This window comes from Pseudorasbora parva, chromosome 22, assembly GCF_024679245.1.
Source record: "Pseudorasbora parva isolate DD20220531a chromosome 22, ASM2467924v1, whole genome shotgun sequence".
Classification (NCBI taxonomy): domain Eukaryota; kingdom Metazoa; phylum Chordata; class Actinopteri; order Cypriniformes; family Gobionidae; genus Pseudorasbora; species Pseudorasbora parva.
The window spans coordinates 37188332-37211919 of NC_090193.1; the positions used below are offsets into that span (position 1 = coordinate 37188332).

Consider the following 23588-nt stretch of genomic DNA (forward strand, 5'->3'; position numbering starts at 1 on the left):
CCTGTACACAGGGGATTTACAAAATTCACGTATCATAAACACATAAACGGCGAAATCAAGTAGAACTCAATATTCTCTGAAACTTATTTTAATAATGCGTCAAACCAAGCAGAACTTTATTTTTTTTATTTTTTTGAAGCTTTACTTAATAAGACATTGGTTACTGAAATGAATGTTAAGGCATGCATTAAAATGTCCATAACAATTCGGCTGTACAGCCGCTCTGGTGAAAACGATGTTGTTATCCGGCCAATTTCAATTATCATATAGTGTCAATGCAGGCAGATTGGTAATATATAGTTGTATATATAAATGTAGGTGTCCCCAATTGAGCAGGCCAAAAGCCAAAGGCAACCATGATAAGGAACCACAACTCCTTCAGGGCCAGAATGGAGAAAAAACTTTGGGAGAAACCAGGCTCAGTCGAGGTGCCAGTTCTCATCTGGCCGACGAACAAACAGACATTGCCAGAATTATAAAAGAAAATAACACATACAAAGCATCAATATAGAACATAGATATACAAATATATACATTGAGAGCAAAAACAAACAAACAGCAGAACACTAAACAAAGGAGGGTTGGAAATACTGTAAGAAAAGTTTTGTTTTTTTTTGAGATTTGAATGAGGATATAGTATAAAAGGTACATTTATGTCACTGGGGCGGTACCCTAATGTACAACTGAAAAGGTACTAATATGTACCTTTAAGGTATTGCTATGTACCTTTAAGGTACTAATTTGCACTCGTAAAGTACTGATATGTATCTTTTAAGGTACTAATATGTACCATTTAGGGGTGAGTAAGGTACAAAGATGACAGCACTGTACCTTTTTTTCTGAGAGTGTTGCAGTGTCATGCCGAGTAAGAGGGAGAGAATTCCAGAGTTTCGAAGACCGCAGCACTGAATGATCTACCACCCATTGATGAGAGACGAAGAATAACAATGCAGAAGTTCAGATAAATAATGGGGAGCAAGTCCATGAAGACCTTTAAAAGTTAACAATAGATGCGGACAGAAATTGGTAGCCAATGTAGATTAAAAAGCAAAGGGGTAATGTGAAATTGATTGATGACTCTGGCAGCAGATTTTTGTACATATTGAAGTCTAGTGATTGTTCTAACGGGAAGCCCAATAAGAAGTGAATTACAGAGACGAGAGATTATTAAAGCATTAGTTAGAGTTTCTGTCTCTTTCTTTAGTGCTGAGAGTAGGTCGCAGTCAGGCAATATTACAAAGGTGGTAGAATGCAGTCTTGGTAATAGAACTTATATGAGCATGAAATGTAAGTGAAGAGTCAAATGTTACACCCAGATTTTTAACAGTGTGAGATGGAATTAATGTGGCCCCATCAGTAGGTAGACTCAATTCAGACTTTTTTAAAAGGGATGGTGGACCAAAAACCCCATTAACCTCAGTTTTATTATTATTAAATTTAAGGAAGTTTCTATGTAACCAGATTTTGATGTCAGCAATAGAGGTATTCAATGAGCAGGGGAAGAGCAGAGACTGAGCGGGCTGATATGTACATTTGCATAAGTCATGAAAATAGTTGAGACCATGACTACGGATAATGTGAACAAGAGGTAACAGATAAATATTGAACAAAAGTGGTCCAATAACAGAGCCTTGTGGAACACCCTGGGAGAAGGAACATGGAGAAGATGTAAAGTTATGATTAGTAATAAAAAAGTTTATCAGTGAGATATGATATAAACCAAGATAACGCACTCGTCGTGATGTCGACAACTGATTTCCGATAGGGAATCAAAGGCAGTGTCAAAGGCAACTGTTAAGTCAAGCATGATGAGAAAAGTAAGACAACCACAATCAGCAGACATTACCCCAGGTCATTAGTCCTTTTTTACCAACACTGTTTCAGTGCTGTGGCCTCACCGGAAGCCAATTTGAAAGGATAGGTCTGAAATTATTTATAACTGAAGAATTCAGCCGAGGTTTCTTTAAAATAGGAGTAACTGCCGCTGTTTTTAATGATAGCAGGACAATCCATAGGAGATAAGATTACAGATAGGCAGTTTTTAAGAAGTGAGATAGGCACTGGATCTAACTGACAAGTAGATGAGTTAGTTGGGTCGTTAACAGACGATGGACTGGTGGGAGTAAAGTTAGAGAGGGTGTATTTTATGGGCTGAGGTGAGGACCAGTTAAGCCTAGTTCAGACTGCATGATTTTTTTAACTCGTCGGGTCACTGCTCTTTTCACACTGCATGACTATCTGGGTCAGCTTTCAGCCACTGCTGTGTTCACACTGCACAATGGATCGATAACAAAGAGGTTCACACTGCATATATATATATACAAGAGGAAGAATCACCGACAACTCTCTCTCTCCAGTGCGCAAACTACATTTCCCAACATTCCCAACAAAACACACGTGCGATGTGACAAGTAAACAACGCAATATCACGTGCGTCAGACCGGAGTTCTCACGCGAGACTTGGAATTGCTATTAAAAATAAATAAACTGCACAAAGTTTGCTCCAAATTGTCTGTGTGCTGATTTGTGGAGAAAAAGAAAAAAATATACTGTGGAGAAAATTGTTGGAGAGACAGAGGGAGCCAGGATTGTGTTCTGCAAAGACAGTTTGAGGTAAATAAATATTTTTTTAATGTGCTGCTGCCGCGGTTGGACGTGCAAATGTTCTGGCTTTGTTTCTGTTTGATAGAATTGTAAATATATCTATTAAAATACTGACATTCTGTCTATATCTCCTCTCTGAACCTCCCGCTCCCCTATATCTCACACTCTCATTGGCTGTTGGTCATCGCTGATGTGATTTTCAGTCAGAACACATTTCACACAGCAGGAGTTTGAATCGTAGACAGCTTCAGGTATTTAGCTGCCAAATATCTCATGGCCGTCGGCGACTCATCTGCAATTCTGTCTGATCGCATCTTTGATCATTCACACTGCGCGATTGTCACTCCGATTTGCCTATGATCTCGGGCATTTGTCGGCGAGTCAAAATCGGGGCTAAAATCGGGCAGTGTGAACTCGGCTTTAGATGACACCTGATGAGTTTGAGGAAAAGGTTTAAGTGATATATTTTATCTTATTTACAAAAAAATGGAGGAAGGAGTTGCAGAGGTCAGCTGAGCCAGTAAGAAGTTGCGATGATTCATAGGTTAAAAGGTTGTTAACAGTTGAAAATAATGTCTTAGGTTGTCTTTTAACAGAGTTAATTATGTTGGAGTAATATTCTGTACATGTGGCATTAAGAGCTGACTTGTATTTTAGGGGCCATACTCACAAAACATTTTATCTCACCACTGAGAGTTCTCCTAAATGGCCTATTAATAAATAATTTTATTAATAAATAACCTATTCACTAAGCTGCTGAGAGCAACTTTTACTAAGGAATAAAGGGAAGTCTGAAGCTAAGAGTAAGGGCAGGGTTGACCTCATTGCTATTGAAGATGTCATTACGCTTACTAACTATGAACACAGTGATTGGCTGATAGGGGAGGGCTCTCTCTGTCCAGGGTCCCCGCGGAGTCTTAAAAAGTCTTAAAAGTATTAAATTTCAAAATCAAAATATAAGGCCTTAAAAAGTCTTAAATTCGCGGAAGCATTGCGTTCTAGGTCATATATAATGTTAAACAGGTCTTAATTTTCCTACGTCCGTAATGCTACCTCATTGAAACGCTCTCGCCTCGCGCAGCACGCGAGCATGTGTGTGTGTATGTTCCGTTGTGTTTGTTGTTCTTTCTTTCGCTAGACCAACTTTTGTTCGCTCTATTACAACTACAAATTAGACAAGCATACCACTTATATTGCAGCCAATCAGCTTTCGTGTTATTGGCACGAGATCTTTCTGATCGTACCCCACAGACGCATAAAACGGATTTTATTCTTCAGCTGAGTCTGACGGTTCTTGCAGTTCCGTGAACGCGAAGGCGAATCTTTCTCACCATCTTGCTTGATGACCAAATAAAAGTATAATATACCCGATTGCACTAAAATATTTAATAACAGTGATGTAAACTCCGAACTCCGATGTCAGGCTGGGTGTGTTTGCTGCCTGTCAGTGCTCGCGCGAGTGTATTGGATGTGTTATTTCTAGGCTCATTAGCTTAACGTTACTCTTGAACGATCAAATATACACATTATGCATATGTCTATATCCTGATTTGAGTTAAAAAGTTTGGGACGTGTCAGTAAGCACTGGATCTGTTTATTAGTAAGTTCTCAAAGTGAAACGAAACTAATTAAGCTAGCGGCGACCCTGCCAAACTAAAACAATGCATGCACTGAGACAAATGCATTTGCCCACATATCTAAATGTCTAAAGAAGTTGAATAAGCCCTATTTCTAAAAACGGGTGGGTGTTCCTCTTTGTAGATATGCATCTTTATGTTATATTTATTTGTCCTATTGTCATTTGTTTATAAGTATACATTTTATTACTGACCGATTACTTGATTACGTAATTACTTTGAAAACTTTTTACTTATATTAAGCAATGATTGCTGAGGTTTACTTTTAAGATGTTGGTCATATTTCCCACCCCAAGCGATCGTGTTATGAAAGATAGATAGCACACCACTGAACCAGCCTTTTTTTTTTTTTTTTTTTTTGTAATACCAAACAAGATTCATGCATTTTGTCAGTTTTATTGCCATGTGTGACTATTGTGCATCTAATATGGTTAATGTTGCATCCTATATATATATGCTAATCGTGGTGGGATTGTGCTATGAATAATAAGTTTACTAATACTTGGTTCAATTTAAATAAATTAAATAACATAAGTTTAAGTAGCATAATTGAGTGATTCTGCATTTCCTATGTATGTTTTTTTTTTTATTGCGTGATATAGGTCTTAAATTTTATTCATAATGGTCTTAAAAAGGTCTTAAAAAGTCTTAAATTTGACTTGGTGAAACCTGCAGATACCCTGTCTGTCAGCGATTTAAATATAGTTATATAAACATCTAAAGAAGTATTTTGTGTTCATGTTGCTATATTCGGCCAAGTGTCACTAATTCAACTAGTATACGTTCAGCTAATTGTCTGTCGCTTACGTCTGCATCTCGAGAGATTGCAGAATTCAAGCAAAAAAAAAAATGTATAACCAAAGTTTGTAAGGAGCACGTTCAAACTGTCTATCTAATCAGCACAAGAGGAGGTATATACACAGCTGAAAGCCGACTCACCTAACGTTTTCTGCATCCCTCCACCACCCCTTTCCTCACTCTCGGTCTGCGATACGGGGCAGAACTCTGGGTTTGGGCTAAATTCCCAGCTCAGAGCCCTCGATCGCTTCGGATAGCATGTCTAATACGCTTATATTGTTTTACTTTATTCAATCATTTGTAAGTGTGAACTCGTAAAAACAACTACCAGGTAATCTGAAAATATTTTTTATTTATTAAAGATTATTTATCACAATTGCCTCTGTGTTGTATAGTGTCTTTGGTCGGATTGCAGCAACAGCCATTAGGATTGTTTGTGATTTGGCCTTAATAACTTAGGAGTCCCTAAACTCAGTCCTGGAGGGCCGCTGTCCTGCAGAGTTTAGCTCCAACCCCAATCAAACACACCTGAAACAGCTAATCAATGCCTTTATAGGACCTACCCTGCGTCCCAATTCGCATACTATCCATCCTAAATAGTATTCGAAAATAGAATTAGTATGTCCCAAATCGTAGTATGTTGAAAAGAGTATTCCAAAGATTCCCGGATAGTTTACTATTTCCGGTCCGAATTCGCAGTATGGATCGATGGGCACTGTAACAGCTGATATTGCCCACAACCCATTGCGAGTAGGACGAGGATTCGATTAGAACTACAAACGCAGATAAAAAGCGTTAAAAAACTACAAACATGATGGATGTGCGAGTCAGACGGTTAAATAGAGAAGTTTAGATAAAGGAGTTTGAGTGACCAACTATCAATATTTATTCAGTGGTGTCCACATTATATGACACCTGCAGCAGAATTGTGAACTTTTTTAATGACACGTTTGGCCATTAACTTTTAAATGCATTATTATATTTAAACTGCAAACACATGAGGAGAGTCTCTGACCCACACATGGCAGATCAACGAGTGGCTACATTTCTCTCCGATACGGTAGGACATTAAACTGAATGTGGAGGATTTGAACTCTGGCGAATCTGACGATGATTGACAGGGCAGATAAGCAGTGAGGGAATGCACGTAACTAAGCAACAGAGTCCGTTAAAGATGGCAAAGTAGTATGTCCCGAAGCTTGCATACTTTTCTGCTACACACTCAAAAGTATATATCTTTTCTTCTCAAAAAGAGTACATACTTTTAGGACGTAGTATAAGTAGGCGAATTGGGATGCAGCACTAGTGAGACATTGATTAGCTGGCTCAGGTGTGTTTGATTGGGGTTGGAGCTAAACTCTGCAGGACAGTAGCCCTCCAGGACTAGGGTTTGGGGACCTCTGCTCTTGACTACTCCGAGCGTTTCATGGATTTAGGAGCTAGTTTTAGTGCTAAAATGCTTTGTGAAATACTCTTAGAGCAAAAAATTAGGAGTCCTAAAATTAGGACTGACACACCCATTATTTTTAAGAGTTTCTCCTAATCGGCAAGTCAGGAGCTACTTTTAGCCTAAAGATGTTTTGTGAATACGGCCCCAGCTGGTTAGCACAGAAATCTTGATAATGCACCTCCAGGCCACTTTTCTTATATCGCCGCTCAAGATGTCTGCCAAGGTACACATGAGACGAAGGTACCAGCTTAGTTATTATAGGGGCGTGATTGTCCAAGGCTTCAGAGATAGAAGAGTTGTTGGTAGAGGGAAGAGCAGAAGGACAAGAGAAATCAGAGTAAGAAGAGACAATGCATTAATGGAGTCTGAGAATGACAGAGGATCATCAGATTTAACATTGCGATAATTAACAGTAGTTTTGAGACAAGGTTCAGGAAATGGAAAGTCAAATATAACTGTTATCAGTTTATGACATATGAGATACCAGTTTGTGATCAAGAGGCAGAGCAGTTATTAATTCCTGATGTGCAAACAAGATCAAGTGCGTGACCAATGCAGTGAGTAGGAAAATCAACATGTTGTACAAGACTAAAATCGCCGGTATTAGAACAGAGAGTGCCGAATGGATATTGAAATCACCAAGCAACATAACATTAGAGGATACAACATAGACCAGAGTGATTTAGTTAATTCAGTTACGAGAAGAAATCTGACATAGACTTAGGAGGATGATATATTAATATGATCAGTATTTTATGGTTTGCAAAACCATAAAGCATGAGCATGTTAATGACATGCTGTAAATGCCACTAACGACAAGGAAAAGAAAAAACAACTTTTTGGCCAGCATTTATCATGACAGAATATGTTAATCGATGACAAGAAGAAAGTTAACTCCACATCAGCTACATAAATGTATCAACTAACCATTTAGAAACATCCTGTTGCATTCTACATGGGCCTGTTCTTCGTACGTCGCTAACTCAGTTAGCTGGATTTGGTTGTTGACGATTTGGCTTGATCTCGGTTTTTTTGGTTCTTCGAGGCTCATCCTGGACTTGCTGTCATAGCAACAGGTCCGTCAGCTTAAACCTGCTCGAGATCTTATTTCATGTAAACAGGATTAGATCGCATCTTGAGGTGATACTTAAAATCTGTCCCAGCCACTGCTACTTTATTACAAGACTTCTTTACTGAACCAGGGGCAATAATAATTTAAAATAATAATAAATATAAAAGTTTATTTGAAAATAATATTTTAATGTTGTGTAAAATTTGTGTTTAATACTATAGACACAGTCACTTGATTGAGAGATTTATTTGTTAATTGTGATGGAAAGATTACTTTATAGATGTATTGGAGGTTTACACACATTGTGCAGTTAATCTTGTTTTTTCGTGTTTTTTTATTGCCAGAAAAAAACATGTAAAATACAGCAAAGAAAATATATTAATACACATATACAACAAAAATAAAATACATAAAAAAAGAACAATGAAACAAAAAAATGTACAAATAAAAACAAAAAGAGTACAAACCTTGGTAAACTAATCAAAAAAATTATATTCTTTAAGAATATTTCTTGCTTTTTTATTCATAATATTCTTTAAACTGGTGCAATAGTCCTAAGTCTCCGGAAGAAAATGAATAAAATGTGGCTTGGATCCTGATCAGTTCTTCTTGTGTATATGACACTTTCCAAAAATAATAAAAAGTTGTATAATAAAGGTGAAAATAATATCACGTTCATTGGAATAATGTGTATCAAAATTATTTAATTTAAATATAACATTTGTTTTTCTTCTAATGACAATGTCCACCCCAAAAAAATCGTTGTGTATATAAATCATAAAAGAGATGAATAATAGATTATTTTTCTATTGAACAAAAATCACATGAATAATCAATATCTAAATTAAACCTTTCTAATACATTTTTAGCTGGATATATACCATATAACATTTTAAATGTAACTTCTTTTACTTTATTATTTAAGCAGTATGCTTCACAAATACACCAAGCTTTATTCCAGTTTATATTCCTAAATACACCGTTCCACAATAAACTTTTATGAGTAGCCGTTTGACCTGTTATAATATCCCTAATATGTTTATTAGTACAACTGTGTTTCAGAATGTCAATGTCTCCTAATAACATGCTGTCTTGAACTTATACTGCCTCAGAAGAATCACTTCCACACGCTCTTCCAAACTGTGTAACTTGTTGAGGTACGGCACCAAATACAACATCATACTCTTTTGGTGTAACTGGAAACTCAAATGTATCCAAAAATTCACTATAAGATAATAAAAAACAGTTTGAATTTAAAAGTTGTTTAACACAATGTTGTTTTCATACCAATTATTATAGAAGAGAGATCTGTTTTTATATTGAATGCATCTATTATTCCAAATGTGCAGTTAATCTCCATCGTGCATTAATGTGAGTGATGACGGATATTATGGGATGGCTTAATGCAGTACAAGAGATGCAGATAATTTGATAATCTTGACTGTTGAGAAACTTTAATTAATATTCTCACATAACAAATCTGCTTCAAATTGAATTAAAACTGAAATTAAAACATTAAAATAAAAATGTAAAGTGTGCAAATATTATAAAATCGTGAATATAAATAATTAGGAATCATGTTAATCAAAACAGTGCACATTTAATTTATCTAACTTTTATATTGGTTAGTTTGTTTGTCTGTTTCCTTATGAAGGTCCTTATAAAGGTTCTTTTTTTTTCTTTGACAAGTTTTTTGCCAGGTGGTTTTTTTAAATTATATGATGTCATTACGTTGTCTTGACGCCAGCCAATCGCTGCATTGCTGATCGTGGTTTCGAGTATCGATGCATCTGTCCTCTTCAGGGAACACAGGCACGAGCAGTGATCTCAGATAATTTAATCCAGATATATTCATCCACTCCGCAAATTCGTTTGAAGAACCAAATTAGCCAGAGATCAGTTATCAGGATTAAAAGATCTGGGATCTGTCAAATTATCTCAGATGTATTAAGCGAGGTACGAAGAACCGGCCCCATGAGTCTTGCTGCGCTGTAAAAAATAAAAACAAATATTCAGGCCTCCAATTGAAATTTTTCTAGTGACTGATCACATCTACATTTTTCAGTTGGACAAATTTAATTTCTTTCTATTGATGCAGTTTATTTCTCAGAAATTCAATTTGGCCAGATGTGATCAGTCACTACAAAATTTTCAATTAGAGACCTGGATTTTTTTTACAGTGTGTCATTGTCTGGTTTAATCATAAATGGCTGAACAGTTTCTGACATTTTCAGTGTGTGTCTGTGTGAGGTAATCAGAGCTGCTAACACAAGCTCTTGAAGCTCCGCCCTCTTCCTGGGAGCAGAAGTTAATTTGAATTTAAAGGGACACACAAAAACAGCTCGTTTTGGCTCACCCTCAAAAAGGGACCATTTTAAAATGCTAAAAAAAATATTGGTGGGGTATTTTGAGCTTAAACTTCACGTACACACTCTGGGGACATCAGACTTATTTTACAACTTGGAATAAGGGCCATAATAGGACCCCTCTTAAGATGTTCTCCTCAGCTAAACTGGTGTTTACTGGTGTTTAGCTGAGCATTTAACTTGTTCCCAGTATAACCTGCCAACAGACCAGTCTGAGAAACTAGCTAATGCTTGGTTTAAGGTTTCTTGGTGACATAAAAAAAGACGTCACAGCCTGTGTCACAGCCACAGAAAATGCGTCACCAGCCTGTGAAAAGGGTCTCTTGTTTCCATTCACTCCTTCAAGTGGACTTTATTAGTCGAATAGTGAATGAGGGCATAGGAGGTGATTTCGAACACAGCATAGGTTTCCTCGTTTTACCTCTAGTTAATGATTATACAAATTAATAGTTTGATACACTAGTATTAAGTATTAGTATTGTATTACTCTTGCTTAGACTTTATCTTCCAATAATTCCCAAACATATTTTTCTTAAGTTTTTAGGTTTTTTTTGTAGTGCAATTAATTAAATTTTTCTGTGTCGCTGACAGAGAACTGTTATGACTTTCAAGTGTCATTTACGAGATTTATATTTAAGTCTGCAGCAATAAGTGACAAATTGTGTAAAAATATTGAGCAATACAAGCTGACATCAAGAGCTGCAAAAAAACAGCAAGTTGTCATAGGTAAATCTGACTCATGTTTCCTCGTTCCATGAAGATATGTTGTGTGGTCTAGTGTAGGGTGTGGATTGACCTTAATGTTTCTTTCTTTTTGAAGACCAGGGGCCTGTTCTTTGTACCTCGCTTATTACATCAATCAATCAATCAATCAACTTTATTAATATCGCGCTTTTACAATAACGATTGTGTCAAAGCAGCTTCACAGTGTCAAACAGGATAATATTGCGACAAAGTTAGATTTGGCTGTACAGTCGTACTGGAGAAAACAGTGATGTTATCAGCTTATTTTAATTTATCATATAGCGACAATGTTGGCAGATTAGTATTATAGTTTATAGAATTAAATAAGACCTAATTCATATATTTTATTTGTATAATAAGTTGAATAACTTTAATCATATTTTTAGTGTCCCCAACTGAGCAAGCCAAGCCAAAGGCGACAGTGGCAAGGAACCAAAACTCCATCAGGGCGTGATGGAGAAAAATAAACCTTGGGAGAAACCAGACTCAGTCGGGGTGTCAGTTCTCCTCTGGCCTATTAACACACTGTGTAAGATTATTATTCTGGAAACCTTACAGGTCGGAAATCATATTAGATCGGATTATTCAAAATTTCAGGGTATCACGGAAGAGACAGATTTATTTAGGATGGGGCGTCAATTACAGAAGAGTATGAATACATGAAAGATCGGAATTATTGCGCCGAAGACGGGTTTTGAGCATGTCATGCCAGTGAGGCAAATTCGGAGGAGACACCATTTGACACGGCTCAGCAGACACTCCAGGATGCGTTGGTCATGTCCAGGCAGGTCGCTTAAGTACCGGGGAGCTAAACTATTTAGTGCTTTGTAAGTAATAAGCAAGATTTTAAAATGTATGCGATGTTTAATAGGGAGCCAGTGCAGTGTTGACAGAACTGGACTAATATGATCATACTTCCTGGTTCTAGTAAGAACTCTAGCTGCTGCATTTTGGACTAGCTGGAGTTTGTTTATTAAGCGAGCAGGGCAACCACCCAGTAGAGCATTACAATAATCTAGCCTTGAGCTCATGAACGCATGTACTAACTGTTCAGCATTTTGCATTGAAAGCATGTGCCGTAATTTAGATATATTTTTAAGATGATAGAATGCGGTTTTACAGATGCTAGAAACGTGGCTTTCAAATGAAAGATTGGTATCAAAGAGCACACCCAGGTTCCTCACTGACGACGAGGGCTTGACAGAGCAGTCATCGAGTGTTAGACAGTATTCTCGGTTACTACTTGTGGAGCTTTTCTGTCCAATAATTAAAAATTCAGTTTTATCTGAATTAAGTTGCAGAAAATTTTTATTACATAATTAAAATAATAATAATGTAAAATAATTATTACATCCGAGATGATTTGACAGATCCCAGATCTTTTAATCCTGATATCTGATCTCTGGCTAATTTGGTTCTTCAAACGAATTTGCGGAGTGGATGAATATATCTGGATTAAATTATCTGAGATCACTGCTCGTGCCTGTGTTCCCTGAAGAGGGCAGATGCATCGAAACCACGATCAGCAATGCAGCGATTGGCTGGCATCAAGACAACGTAATGACATCATATAATTTAAAAAAACCACCTGGCAAAAAACTTGTCAAAGAAAAAAAAAGAACCTTTATAAGGACCTTCATAAGGAAACAGACAAACGAACTAACCAATATAAAAGTTAGATAAATTAAATGTGCACTGTTTTGATTAACATGATTCCTAATTATTTATATTCACGATTTTATAATATTTGTACACACATTTTTATTTTAATGTTGTAATTTCATTTTTAATTCAATTTGAAGCAGATTTGTTATGTGAGAATATTAATTAAAGTTTCAACAGTCAAGATCAAATTATCTGCATCTTTTGTGCTGCATTAAGCCATCCCATAATATCCGTCATCACTCACATTAATGCACGATGGAGATTAACTGCACATTTGGAATAATAGATGCATTCAATATAAAAACAGATCTCTCTTCTATAATAATTGGTATGAAAACAACATTGTGTTAAACAACTTTTAAATTCAAACTGTTTTTTATTATCTTATAGATAATTTTTTGATACATTTGAGTTTCCAGTTACACCAAAAGAGTATGATGTTGTATTTGGTGCCGTACCTCAACAAGTTACACAGTTTGGAAGAGCGTGTGGAAGTGAGTCTTCTGAGGCAGTATAAGTTCAAGACAGCATGTTATTAGGAGACATTGACATTCTGAAACACAGTTGTACTAATAAACATATTAGGGATATTATAACAGGTCAAATGGCTATACTCATAAAAGTTTATTGTGGAACGGTGTATTTAGGAATATAAACTGGAATAAAGCTTGGTGTATTTGTGAAGCATACTGCTTAAATAATAAAGTAAAAGAAGTTACATTTAAAATGTTATATGGTATATATCCAGTTAAAAATGTATTAGAGAGGTTTAATTTAGATATTGATTATTCATGTGATTTTTGTTCAATAGAAAAATAATCTATTATTCATCTATTTTGTGATTGTATATACACAACGATTTTTTGGGTGGACATTGTCATTAGAAGAAAAACAAATGTTATATTTAAATTAAATAATTTTGATACATGTATATATTATTCCATTGAACATAATAATAATTTCACCTTTATTATACAACTTTTTATTATTTTGGGAAAATGTCATATACACAAGAAGAACTGATCAGGATCCAAGCCACATTTTATTCATTTTCTTCAAGAGACTTAGGACTATTGCACCAGTTTAAAGAATATTATGAATAAAAAAGCAAGAAAGACTTGTAATATTCTTAAAGAATATATTTTTTTAATTAATTTATCAAGGTTTGTATACTCTGGATTATTTATTTTTTTTGTATCATTGTTCGTTTTTTTATTTATTTGTATTTTATTTTGTTGTATATGTGTATTAATATATTTTCTTTGCTGTATTTTACATGTTTTTTTTCTGGCAAGAAAAAAACAAAAAAACAAAGATTAACTGCACAATGTGTGTAAACCTCCAATACATCTATAAAGTAATTACTCCATCACAATTCACAAATACATTTCTCAATCAAGTGACTGTGTCTATAGTATTAAACACAAATTTTACACAACATTAAAATATTATTTTCAAATAAACTTTTATATTTATTATTATTTTAAATTATTATTGCCCCTGGTTCAGTAAAGAAGTCTTGTAATAAAGTAGCAGTGGCTGGGACAGATTTTAAGTATCACCTCAAGATGCGATCTAATCCTGTTTACATGAAATAAGATCTCGAGCAGGTTTAAGCTGACGGACCTGTTGCTATGACAGCAAGTCCAGGATGAGCTTCGAAGAACCAAACAATCCGAGATCAAGCCAAACCGTCAACAACCAAATCCAGCTAACTGAGTTAGCGACGTACGAAGAACAGGCCCCAGCTCTCAAGTATAGCTTTAATGGGGTTCTCATCACTTTGCATGATTGGCCAATACCAGGGTTGTTTTAAAATGACTTGTATACTATTAAAGTGTATATATTTTTGCTTTGTATTTAAAATTATGATTTTGTAAAGAGAACATTCTGATTTACTTGTGTTACATATGCGTGTATTCTGGCTTTTTCTGGTTTGCCATCACGAGTAGAGCAGCTGAAACAATAGTGTTTTATAGTCTTATATAAAGCTATTGTATTTCAGACTCTATGAAACACTATTTTATTTCATCTGATCTACTCATGCTGGAAAGCCAGAATACAGCCATTGGCACACCAATAAAACCCCTGGCACACCATTGGCAAATTGAATTAGGCTATACATCCACTTTACAACCATCATAAAAGATTTCACAATGCTTGCATACTCAAACGTTATTGCAACTGCTATCAGATTCACTACATTGAAACGTCATAGTTTCAACGGTATGTTCTCCTAAAACATTTACATATTTAAAGTCAGTGGAATGCCATTTATAAATACAGCAGCAGCAACTTCAGAGACAAGCCAAATCAATCATTTTCACCAACACAGTATGACAAAATAAGCTTAGCTTGCCACTTCAGATGACTTGTTTAAAAACACTTACAATGCATATTTGCTGACCTCAGAAAGAATTTGACCCTATTGACAAATTATAAAAATGATTTATTACCAGTACATGGGTGTATGCAGTAAGATGCATCAATACACTGCTTTGCTATAAAGGAGTTACACAATATGGGTGTAGACATTTCTAGGTTGAAATCAGTCGATCTGAAATTAAACAAGGAAGAATGTTACTTTCAGCTTTCAGTGTAGGTTTCCCAGGCCGGATCATTCACTTATTTCTTTTGTTAGCTGATCATTAGTTCTCAGTGACGAGAGAGAGTTTACAATAGTTTAATGATTACAGAATTCACTTTCAGTCCATCTTATCTCCCAAACGGTTTTGTATTTTATTAGATAACAATGTTTAAATCTTGTCTGGAGCTTAAACCTGTACTGAAGCTTGCTGTCAAAAACTTAAAATATGAAACAAGCTCAGTGCAAGATATCATATCAAGATGCAAACAAATCATTAACATGTTATTTTGCCTTTTCACTGCCTCTTTTGGTTTTACTGCTCCACGAGGTCTTGACTGTCTGTTTTAACTTCTTCTGTTGAAGCGGCTTTCCGTCTCCGCTCTGCTTCTGTTATTGTCATTGGATGCAGTGGGAAAAATCCAGCCAATCCTACTCAGAGGAGGAAAAAAAATTCAGTGAAAGTAAGGAATGTGATTAACAGGTGACTTGAATTTTGCTGTGAACACTAAGCATTGTTTTAAATGAAATGAGTAAGAATTCACCTTACCTAGAAGTTTGGCAACTGGTTGTGTCGTATGAGCGCCACATCCAATCCAGTACTTGATTCTTTCATAATTGAAGGCGACAAGTTTTTCATTGTGAATGTTCGGGAGAGGGTCATATGAGCCCAGCTGCTCGATATATTTACCATCTCTCGCTCGTTTATTATAAGCAGCCACAATGCGGTAGAAGGGTCTGTTGGTGACGCCTCCTAATGCAAGTCTGATGACCACATGCCCACCGTGATATTTCTTGAGCAGGAAAGATGCTATGACAAAGACATAACGCATGAACATACTGTGGGCAGTGTTTTATTTCACAAACATGAGGCTTTGATTCTTAAAGTGGTAGTTCACCCAAAAATACAAATTCTGCATCATTTACTCACCCTCAAGTCATTCCAACTGTGTATGAATTTCTTTCTTCTGCTGAACACAGAATATATTTTGTATAATATTGGGAACTAAACAACTTTCTTAAAAATATAATCTTTTGTGTTCAACAGAACAAAAAATGTGTACAAGTTTGGGATGACTTGAGTGTGAGTAAATGACAATTTTCATTTTTGGATGAAATATCCCTTTAAATAGAGCAGTATGACTCCTGGAAGCCACCTTTAATGCATCTTTTTTATTTGACACACATTTCATAATATGGAGTGTCAGCTTCAGATGAGTTAAATCTTGTGTGTTAGATCAGGGAAACGTCCCGATTTATGAGCATTACTTTTAGTCTCCAGGACCAAAATAGTCAGAGAGCCATAGCATTAAGAGTACTTACATAAATGGACCATGGTTGTTAGATTCTGTAGACAAAAAAAAAGCTAGTAAGTAAACAGAATATACTTATAAAGCGCTGTATAATACCAGACAGGACACACTTGCCATACAAAATAAGGTCTTGCATTACAATAATTGAGAGTGTACGTTATATGAACTAATTTTGCGTAAAAACCACATACCTTATAAATCCGCTAACTACATGCAGGAACGTCTGTAATATTATGAAATATAAGCTTAAAGTGTTTGTGATATCGCTCGAACACGCATATTATATACAGACAGTCAACAACATGACATTCGCAAGGGCGCCGACATGTTTTTCTACCGGACCGGAAGCGTGTTTTTCGAACCTACTATGGCGAAGGGTTTGCTGCTCATGAATATTAAGGACGTTACGTCAGTACGTTTAGGGATGTAACGCAACCGCAGCGTAACGTGATTAATATTCATGTTCCCACGCCTCGCAGGTGTAATATCATAAGTTCTAACACTAGGTGGCAGTTTTGTTCTACGAAGACCTGTTTTGCTTTTTGAAAACACGAATTAACAAATAGTTTACTTATTCAGACTATTTAGGCTACTTAGGAAAATGTAGTTAGCCTATATGCTGTACAGCCTGTACCACAATGGAAAATGCTGAAAAAAGTTGTGGTTTTTCTATATAATTATGATTTTATCCTCTGTTTAAATACACAAGCTCTGTTCAGAAATTGATGGATTTATATACTTGGAACTCATGCTAACAAAAACAAAAATCCCTATCATTTAACCTTCAAAATGTCCAACCAATCCTCACTCTCATCACATGGAAGAGCTAACGATGCATTCTTCCTATTGCCCTTTACATATTAGCTACATTTTCTGAAAAGAAGATGGTTATTTATACATAACTACATATTACAAAAAACTTCAAATAAATAAATAACTGCAATAATATTATTGATGCTACAATCCATTAAAAAAAAAAAAAAATCCCAATGGGGAAATACAGTACTACCTTTCCTGTGGTACAGCATTCCCACATGGCAACACTTATTTTGGTACAGCATTGCCTTATGGAAACATTGATATTTTCTCAATTTACAGTAAAATATGAGTAACACTTTACAATAATTGTCATTAGTTAAAATTAGTTAACTACATTATTTAACATGAACTATAATGAACTGCACTTTATCAAAGCATTTATTTATCTTTGGTAATGCTAATTTCAACATTTACCAATGCATCTTGTTAATATTAGTTAATGCACTGTGAACTAACATACAGCGGGATTTGTATTGTTAACAAAGATGACAAATGTACTGCTCATGGTTAGTTCATGTTAATACATTAACCATATTGACCATTATTCTAAAGTGTTACCAAAATATGTTATTGTCAAAGTTGATTTGTGAATACAATTAGCTAATTTACTTTCTGGATGGGAGACCAACTGGGAAAATCAGGAGCTGCTGGTAGAGGTGTTAGTGAGGCCAGCAGGGGGCGCTCACCCTGTGGTCTGTGTGGGTCATAACGCCCCAGTATAGTGATGGGGACACTATACTGACAAAGAGCACCGTCTTTCGGATGAGACGTTAAACCGAGGTCTTGACTCTCTGTGGTCATTAAAAATCCCATGGCACTTCTCGTAAAAGAGTAGGGGTGTAACCCCGGTGTCCTGGCCAAATTCCCTTGATTGGCCCTTACCAATCATGGCCTCCTAATAATCCCCATCCACTGAATTGGCTCTATCACCCTCTCTCCTCTCCACCTATCGCTGGTGTGTGGTGAGCGCAGCTGGTTGACTTAAACGTTTAAGTTTTCTCAACTTTTAAATTTTTTTTATATATAGTGCCAAGATGCTGCAAAAATCCCCCTCGAGGTGATATGTTTAGAAATGAGTTTAGAGCAATTCCTGGAGCACTTCAACAGGTGTCTTCTGTGTGTGACAGTGGGAACGAGAGTTTTAGAGGGACATTCAAATGTCATTTGACTTAGAATCAGCACATCATTGGCTACCTTAAGGCCTGCTCTTTTAATTCCCACAGTTATTGTATATTTTTCAGAATAACAAGGAGAAGTAGAAATTAATTATTGCTAAATGGCAACTCCACACCATAAAGGATTAATGAAGTCCTGCACACCACTGTTTTGTAAAGTTTATCATTATTAAACTTTCCCAGGGAAGTTGAAGCAAGTATTTAAATGAGTATATTTATAATGAATGAACAGATTCAGATGCAGGGCAAACCAAATGCATCTTCTATGGTGGATCAGCAGAGAAAGTTGAGCTGAAAACTCTCATTCTTTTCACTTGTGGCTGATGCTCTTGTGAAGATCTCATGCTCCTGTGGACCATAAGACGAGCTTTTAAGGCCGTAATCATCCGTGACTGTCCTTTCTAGCTTGTTCGGATGACCAGATAACGCACCAGGAAAAAGAGGATTCCTCACTTAAGGACAAGGTCTGTTTAAAACAACAAGCAGGAAACAAGATTTTGATATTCCCTCTACTACTCTAGTGTGTTTATTCATGGCATGGGTATAAGTGGTTGAGCCAGTGTCAAATCATTTAGATGTTTTGCAATGATTTGTTTAAGATCATATTCTTAGGTATTGGATGGTGAGACCCTATCAGAGATATAAAGACCCTATCGGCTGATATTGAATGAATAAATCAGTTTTAGTTTTCAAGTCAACTTAGAACTACAATTTGAATCCACTGTTTCTGTACCAAATGTCAATTTAAGATTTATTTAAGATTTTAAATATTAAAGAATGATGCCCAAATCCACCTAATTTATTAGACCCATCATCACTAATACAATCCAAACTGAAGAAGATTGACTTATTTTATGCCACAATTTTACCTTAATGATTTTAATCTGCTTTTCTAATATTATGGCGTACACTGTTAAAAATGATTTAGAAAAAAGTTACCTGGTTGCCTTAATTTTGAGTTCATTGAAATTAAAATTTTGAGTTAATACAATGAACATTTTTTTTGAGATTCGACAACCTTTATTAAAATATTATTAAAAGATTTTGTAAGCATATTGGGTAATTATGTGTGTTTTATTTCTGATGACGCGTTGAAACATGCCAAATAGTTTTATCAAATGTTTTATGTGGTTCAGATACAATAATATTTTGAGTTTCTATTTATTAAACAAATTTCCTTCATTGTATCAACTCAAATTTTTAATTTCAATAAACTCAACATTTTAAGGCAACCAGGTAACTTACTTTTTTAAGTTATTATTTTACAGTGTAGTGGAGACAGAAGCGGGTTATGGATTATATTTTGGTAACTCAAGCGTCTAAATGCACAAATGTTTTGTTGTTTTAGTAGTGGTTTTGTGTGTTGGATTCAAAAACCTAGTTCAAAACTGTTTTAAACTAGTATAACCATGTTATAGTTTAGTTAAGCAAGTGAATTTAGTAAATCCACAGTGATGTACATTAAATCAATGAACTGTATATAACAGTATATAAACATGATTCAACTAAAAAGGTCAGGTTGTAAATTGTCACGTGTTTTTCTTGTAATGTTATACAATAGGTTGTCAATCTGTTGTCCAAAACAATGGATTGTTTTTTTCTTTTCTTTTTGTTTTCATGTTTCATAATTGTGTTCTGATTTAATGTGGATTCTACACAAGATTTCATTGGGGCAAGTTGTCACAAACGGAGCAACATGTTCAGTAGCTTGATAGTGTCGCTTCTTTTGAGGGCCTCTTTAAACCTTTGCTTTGACGATTCAAACCTGGAATAATAATATCCAGTTATGGGAACTTTTGTGGCACTCCTCGGAAATATAACTGATATTCTATACCTGCATTCACTGTCTGTTTTACTGATTCATCTGTTTTAAGTGTGTGAACATGTGATTTGTTATCTTATTGGGTGAAGAGAGTTTGGATTCACGTGTCATGGATCAAATGATCTGTTTTATCTGTCATGGGCTTGTGGACGGATTCACTGAAACTAATTCAGACTGCATGCAAAATGGATCCTGCCACTTTCATCATGGGCAAACAGAGAGTTTCCTTTATTCTGCTGAAAAGAGGGATGTCTTAACTGATTGAGACATGTCGGTATGTTTATCACATGTTATTAAGGTTTGTGAGAGTCTCATGACTCTTTTGTTTGAGAGCAAAACACAAGCAAATACATTTAATGTTTATAACCTTTTTCTTTTTGTTCTTTATCAGGTGCAAACAGAAACAGAATTTTTCACACTGGAAATAACTCTTATTGGGTAAGTAAAGATTAAAAATGCATGGTAACACTTTAGTATGGCGAACACATATTCACTATTAACTACGACTTTTGCCTCAAACAAACTCATAATTTACTGCTTATTAATAGTTAGTAAGGTGGTTTTTGCAGCATTTAAGTTTAGGTATTGGGCAGGATTAAGGGATGTAGAATAAGGTCATGCAGAATAAGGCATTGATATGTGCTTTATAAGTACTAATAAACAGCCAATATCCTAGTAATATGCATGCTAATAAGCAACTAGTTAATAGTTAATAACTGAACCCTAAATGCATGTAAATCATTGGCATCGACCAAACCATGCTCACGATATTACATTTTAAAGCATGGCAAGTTTATTTAACAAACCATTTAATACATTTATTACAATTTTAAGTAAAACATTGGGTTACTCTAATTCTATAATCTAGGTTAATCTAAAATCATTCAATCATAATAATGGCAACAAGAGTCGCATTGCAACCATTTTTTTTAATGTAATCTTATATTTATCTTAATATAAAATTTAGCAAATGGCCTATATCAAGCAATTTGCATGTGAATGTGACATCAGTAAATGTTACAATTATGAAAAAAGAAGAAAACGATCTCAGAGACGACTATCAGATCCGTCTGAGTGGCCTTATATCCGTAGATTTGTCCTGAAGGATGATGGAAACAAATAATTCCCATTGACTATGGATGTAAAAGCCTTTTTTTTTTTTTTTTGTTAGGCAGATTGGATGAGCTCTCCACTCCTCTTCATAACGTGCCTTTAGCTGAGGGGGCGGTCAGGCCAGACAGTGGCAGCACAGGATAGTCACACTTCATTAAAGATAAGAGCTCTCACCCATACGTTTAAGAAGGATACTTAACTCACTGTGACCTCCCTGCTGGGTCGCGACCTGATCACACTCTGGAGTGTCCAGACCCTGTTTGTGAGCGCAAGTTCAAGAGGTCAGACTTATGGCCCTATAGCCTGTCTGTTCGTCTGAAGTTTCCATGAGACCACAAAGACAGTTTTGTAGAAAACCAAGGTCGTATTCTTCAAAAACATACATAAATCTGGCGAATGGAGTGAAATACATCTGAGGCATTCTTCACATTTAAATGACAAATAAACGGCCATGATAAAAAGCTGAAAAGAGCATCTCTTAAAAAAAAGGTTCTTTATCGCCATTGATGAACCTTCAACATCCATGGAACCTTTCCATTCCACAAAAGACTCTTTAGATTTTTAGAACTGTTCTTTGAGGAACCAAAAATGGTTCTAAAATTCCAAAAATCCAAAAAGATGAACTATCAAAATTGATAACCTTTATTTTTGAGAGTGTATACGGGTATTTATTCAGAAGTCTCATTCTGCTTGTGAAAATGCTTATATTTTTCTTCTTTGTTTATTAGTAACTTAGAAATACATTATGTTTTTTTCTTTCAAAATTCCTTACTTATTTAATTTTAATACTATAACAGTTTTATTTATAGATCATAAAACCTAATTGTTACATTAGATTTTGAATCTTAGGTTTTTATATATCTGACACAATGGTGTTCTTATCAGACTTTTTTTGTTTTGTTTGTTTGTTAAAAAAGATAGAAACTGAATAGAATGGGTTCATTTTTAAGAAAATTGCAATTTTATCCCACCACAAGGATGTCAAAAGGGGTAATCAGGAACACAGCAGGGTCTTAATTTGGGTCAATAGATCTTGATATCAGTTTAATTTCCATGGTGTTCTGGGCAGAGGAACGACTCCTTTTCAGAGGATTTGTCTGCTGCAATATGGTATATATCGTCACCTTCCTAAAATATCTCAAATGACTTATATATGATACTTTTGACAAGTCAAAAGACTTGGGCAATTACTTTAGGGGGGTGACGATATTTTGCAACCCTAAAGACCAACTTTGGATAGATTTCGATTGCTGTATTCAGAGACAATTTGCATCAACTTGCCTCACTGCAAGAAGGACCCGGGTTCGAGTCCCGGCTGAGCCAGGAGCCCTTTCTGTGTGAAGTTTGCATATTCTCCCTGTCTCGGCATGGGTCTCCTCCGGTCCAAAGACACGCTATATAGGTGAATTGGAGATGCTAAATTGTCCGTATATATGAATGCGTGTGTGTGAGTCCCAAGTAATGGAGAGAGTCAGGAAAAGTCGCCACCCAGAAAATCATGGACGGCCTATAGAGTCGGATGCAACTGAAAGAGTTAATTAATGAATAAAACTGAACCAAATGTTTAATGCTTCTCATATTGTTGCATGTGTTTGATAGAATTCATAATTGGCACTTCATTTGCAAGATAAAATGTAATTAAAATATTCATGAGCATGTTGAAATGGAAACATGTACTTGGAGTGATCTCAGGTCATTTTAATTGGAATAAACATTACTTTAAAAAAAAAAAACCTGATGAAAGATATTACTAAAAACGAAAAGAAGCTACCAAACAAAGCTAAATTGTTCTTCTGTTGGGCACTTCTGGTAATGCAAGTTGCTTTTAATAGTGTTTAATGTTGCCATGGGCCAATAGGTCAATATCTGCGCTTCATGTCTGCACATTTTGAGGATTATTAGTGCAGGGCATTGACTTTTTAAAGCTATATTGGATTCTGTGGGTGAATTGCTACAATCACTTTTAGTTAAATATATGCTACTTTTTCATTGCTCACTCTAATCATGGTCTAAAGAAACACCCTGACATTCAATTCAGATGTATACATATTAAAGCAAGATTCGTTTGAAATATCTTTGTATTTAAATGACAAAGACAGGTGACGCGTCTGCTTTCAGATGATAAGGCGTTTTGGCAATGCAGAGGACTATCTTTTCAACTGCTGTTTACCAATAAGTGTGTAAGACGTCTGCAGCTCGCCTTGATCGGCCCCCACATTCCTGTGTTCCTTAAGGAGTCCCCTCAAACACGAGGGGTTCTTCTCCTCTACTCCAATCCATCTCTCCGATCCAGCAGGCCTCCTACTGCGCCTCTCTAAAGCCTGTCAGAGGGGGGAGTCTCCAGCGAGCCGCATGTGCTTCCAGGCATGTGAGTATATACTAGTGCCTGCCATATAAACTCGGTTTGCTTAGAAATTGCAACATCT

The 23588-nt window shown here is 35.7% G+C and overlaps 1 protein-coding gene across 1 annotated transcript; it reads right to left on the bottom strand.

Moving 5' to 3' along the window:
• Positions 1–14764: 14764 nt before the first annotated feature.
• Positions 14765–16596, bottom strand: mrps16 (mitochondrial ribosomal protein S16). Its single transcript, XM_067431061.1, has 4 exons — positions 16425–16596; positions 16244–16268; positions 15471–15731; positions 14765–15352 (listed from the first exon to the last, which is right to left on the bottom strand). Exons 2-4 carry the CDS (start codon positions 16254–16256, stop codon positions 15237–15239), a joined length of 390 nt encoding a protein of 129 aa, XP_067287162.1. The 5' UTR covers positions 16257–16268; positions 16425–16596; the 3' UTR covers positions 14765–15236.
• Between the last annotated feature and the right edge of the window lie 6992 nt (positions 16597–23588).

Excerpts from the sequence above, each read along its gene's own strand:
- mrps16 (XM_067431061.1), bottom strand. Across the intron at positions 15,353-15,470 it reads ACCAGTTGCCAAACTTCTAG|GATTGGCTGGATTTTTCCCA; the intron begins GTAAGGTGAATT and ends TCCTCTGAGTAG.